This window comes from Myotis davidii, unplaced genomic scaffold (assembly GCF_000327345.1).
Source record: "Myotis davidii unplaced genomic scaffold, ASM32734v1 scaffold324, whole genome shotgun sequence".
Classification (NCBI taxonomy): Eukaryota; Metazoa; Chordata; class Mammalia; order Chiroptera; family Vespertilionidae; genus Myotis; species Myotis davidii.
Window position 1 is genome coordinate 300,085 of NW_006295053.1, and position 5,814 is coordinate 305,898.

At 46.5% G+C, this 5,814-nt stretch overlaps 1 protein-coding gene across 1 annotated transcript; it reads left to right on the top strand.

The window, feature by feature from the left end:
• NGRN (neugrin, neurite outgrowth associated) lies at window positions 1-3,583 on the top strand. The gene is made up of 2 exons (XM_006769598.2): window positions 1-226; window positions 2,516-3,583. Exons 1-2 carry the CDS (start codon window positions 33-35, stop codon window positions 3,108-3,110), a joined length of 789 nt encoding a protein of 262 aa, XP_006769661.1. The 5' UTR covers window positions 1-32; the 3' UTR covers window positions 3,111-3,583.
• Window positions 3,584-5,814: the final 2,231 nt, after the last annotated feature.

Sequence of the window (5,814 nt, forward strand, 5' to 3'; positions counted from 1 at the left end):
TTTCAGGCTGCAAGCAGTCCAGTCCGATCAACATGGCGGGTGCTCTGAGTCTCCTGCTCGGGGCGCGCGTTCGTGCCGTCGTCGCTCGCTGTGGATTCGCGACCCAGGGGGTGGCAGGCCCGGGATCTACCGGCCGCGAGCCGGACCCCGATTCCGACTGGGAACCAGAGGAGCGGGAGCTGCAGGAGGTGGAGAGGTACCGGCTCCTTCCCGGGCCCTCAGCCTGAAGCAGGGCCTCGTTTTTTATTAAGTTTTCTTTAAGACAATATAATGAGCTTCCACAATCCCGTCATCTTGATTTAATAGCTTTTAACATTGTGACACAGTTGATCCGGGGCTCCTTGATGGATTGCCCCGAAGAGGTAGGCCCGAGTCGGGGTCCCACCTCTGCAGCGGGTGCGCCGGGCTGTGGGAGCCCAGGTGGAAGCCGTGTGGAGCGGCCACCGAGGCCCCGCCTCCGTTGTGCACACAACCATCTTGTGACAGCATGAGGGCATCACGCGTGAGGGCGTGACAACTACTTAGCCTTTTATTAGTATGGATATCTACCAGGCGTAGTTGTTTATACATTCCCGAAAGTAGGGGTGCTAGGCCCAAGGGCAGATAGATTGTGGATTTTGATAAATATTGCTAAATAGCTCTCCATGAGTTACGTGCCATTTTTCATTTCCATCAGAATGACTCTGAAATTGAGACTTAGAATAAAGATCCTGGAGAGCCGATCAAGAATTGTGGCCCGATTTGGGTCAGCAGATTGAGCATCGGCCTGTGGGCCAAGGGGTCCCAGGTTTGATTCCAGTCAAGGGCACGTAGCTGGGTTGCAGGCTCCTTCCCTGCTGGGGCCCTGGCCAGGGAGCGTGCAGGGAGCAACTATTCAATGTGTTTCTCTCACATTGATATTTCTGTCTTTTCCTCTGTCTTCCACTCTCTCTAAAATCCTCAGGTGAGGATTAAAAAAAAAAGGAAGAGGAAGACTGTGGGCCTGTAGTGCCTCTTGCATTGGCTTCCCCCTCTGTCTTGAACAACAGCTTCTTCAAAACTTCCTGCCTGTCAGACCTATAAATGTGGTCTGTAAATGTCCTTTCACTTCAAAGAAAAAACAGGCCATTAAGTAGGTGTCCATTAAAGCTTTTTGGTCTTCCCTCTGGTTTTCCATCTCAGTCCTATACTATTTACATCTCGGAGGAAACAGTAGCCCTTCACTCGTCTAGGACCAGTCTTCTGTGTGCACTAGGTTCTATCCCTCCCTAATTCCTCAGGAACCGACTTCTGTCATTTTAAGCTCTTTTTTTTTTAAAATATATTTTACTGATTTTTCTTAAGTTCTTTATTTTGTTCCCAGTAGGCTGCCTGTCTTTGTTGTTGTTGCTTTTTTTTTTTTTTTTTGGATTTATTTTGTTCACAGTAGGCTGCCTATCTTTGTTGTTGTTGCTTTTTTTTTGGTCTATGAAACCATTCTCCACAAATCTATCAGTGACTTTTTTTACATGCTAGGCATAACTGATCTTCTAGTCTTTAGGACGCCTACCATTTCTGCAGCATAGGACCTTGTGGTTTGCTTTCACAAAATTCTCTTCTCCCTTGACCCAGTTACTCCTCACTTCTGTTTCTAGGGCTGCTTTTGTTTCCTTCCTGAACACCCCTCTCTTGCTCCTGTTTCTTAAATATTGCCGTTTTGTAGAATTGTCTTCTCAGTCACTTACCTCACTCCGCCTACTTCCCTGCCTGATGGCAGCCACTCACATGGCTTAACAGTCTTTGCTGTTCAGGCCATCATTTTCAGTCCATGTTTTTCTTCTGAACTCTGTGTGTATTCAACTGTGCACTAGATACCTCTGGATGTCACACAGGCTCCTCAAACTCAACATGTACAAAATAGAATTTGTCATTGTTCCCTGACAATTTAATTCTCCTGTTTCTGCTATAATCCCACCAATCACCCAAGCTAAAATCCTGACTCTGCTTCCTCCCCCAATATTTAGTCCCTTAACCAAGTTTACCATTTGGCCTTCCTGAGCATTTCTGAAGTCTTTTCCTTTTTCTGCTCTCATTGCCACCGCCTGTTCATACTGCCTGGATTATTCTGATGGCCTTTTGCCTCTAGTCTTGCCACTGGATCGAGCTTCAGAATGAAATTTGCTCGTGGCATTCCCCTGGTTAAAAGCCTTCCTTGGTTTGCTGTTGATTGGGGTAAACTCCAAGATTTTGCTCCTGCCCGTGCTGTCCGACAAGTTGAGCTATTCCCCACAAACGTGAGGTTCTTTGCGTTTCATGTGCTCGCTGTACCATCAGTGCTTTTGATCACTTCTCTTCCCCTCTGTCAGCTTATTACTCCTTTTCATCCTTTCAGACCAGCTCTCCTGTGGACTTAGAGTGGTTGGGTGTTGGTGTTAGCACAAAGGAATGAAACACGGCCTATGTTTGTACCTCTTCTCACGTATTTATCACTCATATCAGTTAGCTATTCTGATAGGATACTTTCTGACAACTTGAAAACTGCTTCGTTTTCCTCTAGGTATTTACACGGAGAATTTCCAGAGTCCTGGTCAGTTCCCAGATTGGCTGAAGGCTTTGCTGTTAGCACCGATGTGATCAGAAGGGTTCTAAAAAGCAAGTTTGTACCCACATTGGAGAAGAAACTGAAGCAGGATCAAAAAGTCCTTAAGAAAGCTGGGCTTGCCCCCTCGCTCCGCCAGCTTGCAGGCCCTGGGGAGACCTGGAAGCTGCTTTCTGCAGGCCACCCCGTGTCAGGAGGTGAAGCCTCATCCCAAGGCCAAGGTCACAGCACAGCTTTGAAGGTGATAGAACCGAACACGCAGAGTACAAACACACCGAGGAGACAGACGGGAAGGAATACAGGAGCCCAGAGCCTGGAGAAGGAAAGCTTTGTGCCTGTTGCTGCAGCCCAAGGTCACCAGAGAGAGCTGCGGAAGTTCTCCACCAGCGATTGTGAGGGCACCAGAGGCACTGGCAGTGATGGATCGCCAAGTGCGCGGAAGCTGGAAGAGTTGAGGGCAAGAGAACTGGGTGACCAGAACTTCAGCAGCAAGGTCGTGCAGAGGGGGCGAGAGTTCTTTGACGACAATGGGAACTTCCTGTACAGAATTTGAACTGGAGCCTGGCTTGGGGAGAAGTCACGTAAAACACAGCTGAGTGAGTAGCATATTTGAGCTGCCTGGATTTCTGTGTGTGGATTATCCGCCTTGGAAGTGATGAGCCTGGAAATGGAAGGAGCTGCTTGGATTCCAATCTGACAAGGGACAGTGAACTTCACAGGGCAAATGTATATGGGTGCAGCATGAATAACTGGCTAGGTATAGTCTAGCTTCTGGAGCATGGCTCCTGGTCTGACCCATGTGGGTATTCAGTACTCACCCTTCTTGCTGAGGCTTTCTCTGTGTCAAAATCGGCCTGTGTCGCATGTGTTAGGAGTTCGTTGTATTTGCAATATGTGTTTGAGAGGAATTGAAAAGTTTTCCTTCTGACATCATTTACTTCTTGATTAAGGAACACTAACAGTTCTGGAATTGCTTAGTCAATTGGTTGTATCCGTTTTGTGCAAAATAAAGTGAATGTAGCCGTCTGTTGATTGGTGCTCTGTGGGGTGGGAGGGTTTACCTGTGAAAGAGTAAGGGAAGGGGTGAGGCAACGGCTCCGTTGTCATTAAGCATTGGGAGGAAGATAAGGCCAAAGGAACCTCCAGCAGAGACTTTGAGTCGAAGCTCAAGAGCCTGGCAAACTGGACAATAGAAGGGACTTAAGTCCTTGAGCTCTGGCGGGGCCTATGTGTGGTCTGTTGAGGGTAGCCTTCACCTCTGCGGCTGAGATTCAGTGCAAGGGAGGCGTGAGGGAAACTCAGTATAAAATTCTAGACGAGCTCTTGAACCTCTGAGCACAAAAGTTTTGCCTAATCTTACAGAATTTTTCAAACCTATGAAAGTAGGAAGAATATTGTAATGCAATGAACTGTGTACTCATCACACATTACATTTAACAAATGGCCAATCTTTTCATTATCCCGTATTTGCCCCCACATTCCCCCCAGACATCTTATTTCATGTATAAGTACTTAAATATGTATCTCAAAGACATAGGACTCTTAAAAATATTTTTTTTATTGATTTGAAAGGTGGGGAGAGAGAGATACATCAATGCTGCAAGAATCATCGATCAACTGCCTTCTGCACCATCAGCTGCCTTTTGCATGCCCCACATGGGATCGAGCCATCAACCCGGGCATATGCCCTGACTGGGAACTGAACCATGACCTGGTTCGTAGGTTAATGCTCAACCACTGAGCCAGTCCAGCTGGGCGTAAGGACTCCTTTTTAATAAAGATACATAAGCCATTAATATAACAACACATTGCGGACCAATAGCTTTATTGCTAGCTTTACCCAGTGGCCAGATAAATTTCTATTGAACGAGTACAGAAAAACGTTTTACGTAAATGTTAAAGGCATGCTTTAAAATTACCCATTGCATTTTGAAGTTATGTTCTTACAACTTAATACCTTTTTGAAGTATGATACTTTGTAAAACACTGTAATATGAAACGAGAATTCTCATGATCTGTCTGCAATGTGTTAAGTTTTAGTAATTCCTTAATTGTAGCTAATATCCCGATACCATTTTCTGATTGTTTTTTAAATAGTTTTTATGGTTTCTTCCCATTAGGATCCAAACAAGGTCCACGCTGTACCATTGCATTGTGCTGATATGTTCCAGAAGTCTCATAGTCTAAAGTGATTTCCCCTTTCACTTCATTCCCCTCACCATTTGACAGGTTATCCTATAAAATGTCTGCATTATATCTCACCTGCATGATGTCTTCTAACATGTCACTACCCTCTATTTTCTATGAATTGATAGCTCGGTCTTGAGGCTTGATCAGGTCTGTTTTTGGCAATGGGTGATGCTCTGTGCATCTCACCAGATGAGGATGTGATGTGATGATTGATTAGTGAATTCAGCGACTCTATCCCTTAGGTCTCTCATAAGCTTTTTTTTTTTTTCCTAAACATATAATTTCCATCACCCCTGAAAAATTCCCTAAATTCTCTTCCTCGTCAATTATCCCAAAGTCAATCAATCACTTTTCTGAAAAATTTTCAGCCTAGCTCAGTTTGGCCTGTTCTATGACCTTACATAAATGACATACTGACGCCACTCTTGTTCTGGCTTCTTTCGTTTATTCATTTGTTTTTCTGAACATGCCACAGTTTACCCATTTTCCCACAAATGGCATTAATAAGTCAAAATTCCAGGACCCAAAGGTCACAGCCAGCGGGACCTAGCATTCTTCTCTTCCCTCCACCTAATTCCACCTCCATCTGCCCGCATCTTTCCTGCAGCTCGGAAGGCTAGAGGAGTAGGTTTGATTGAAGTAAAGATCCCCAATGATCAGCGCCCTTCAGCTTTAATTGGTTTCACCCATTGTACGAAGATAAGAAACTCGAGCAAGTGCCCAACCCTCGCGTGGGTGCGCTGGGAGAATTGAGTGTGCCCTTCAACACTGGTTTTATCATAGGAACCCTCCGCTCAGGCCAAAAATAAGACTGGAACGTGAACGCGTTAACTTCCGCTTTAAATGTCCCTTCCCGGACACCGTCCAACTTCCCAGCACACAAAGCGCCGGTCGGGCGAATGGGACTTCCGGAATGTCCCGGAAGTCGCTCCTGCCTGTCAGAAGGCGGTGTTCTCTCTGCAGCAGGGAAGCCCGGAATCCCGCTCGCCGGCGGAGTGGAGCGGGGTGGGCCGGGTCGGGAACGGGGCGGCGGGCGGCAGGCCTGGGGCGAGGGTGTCCCGAGGCTG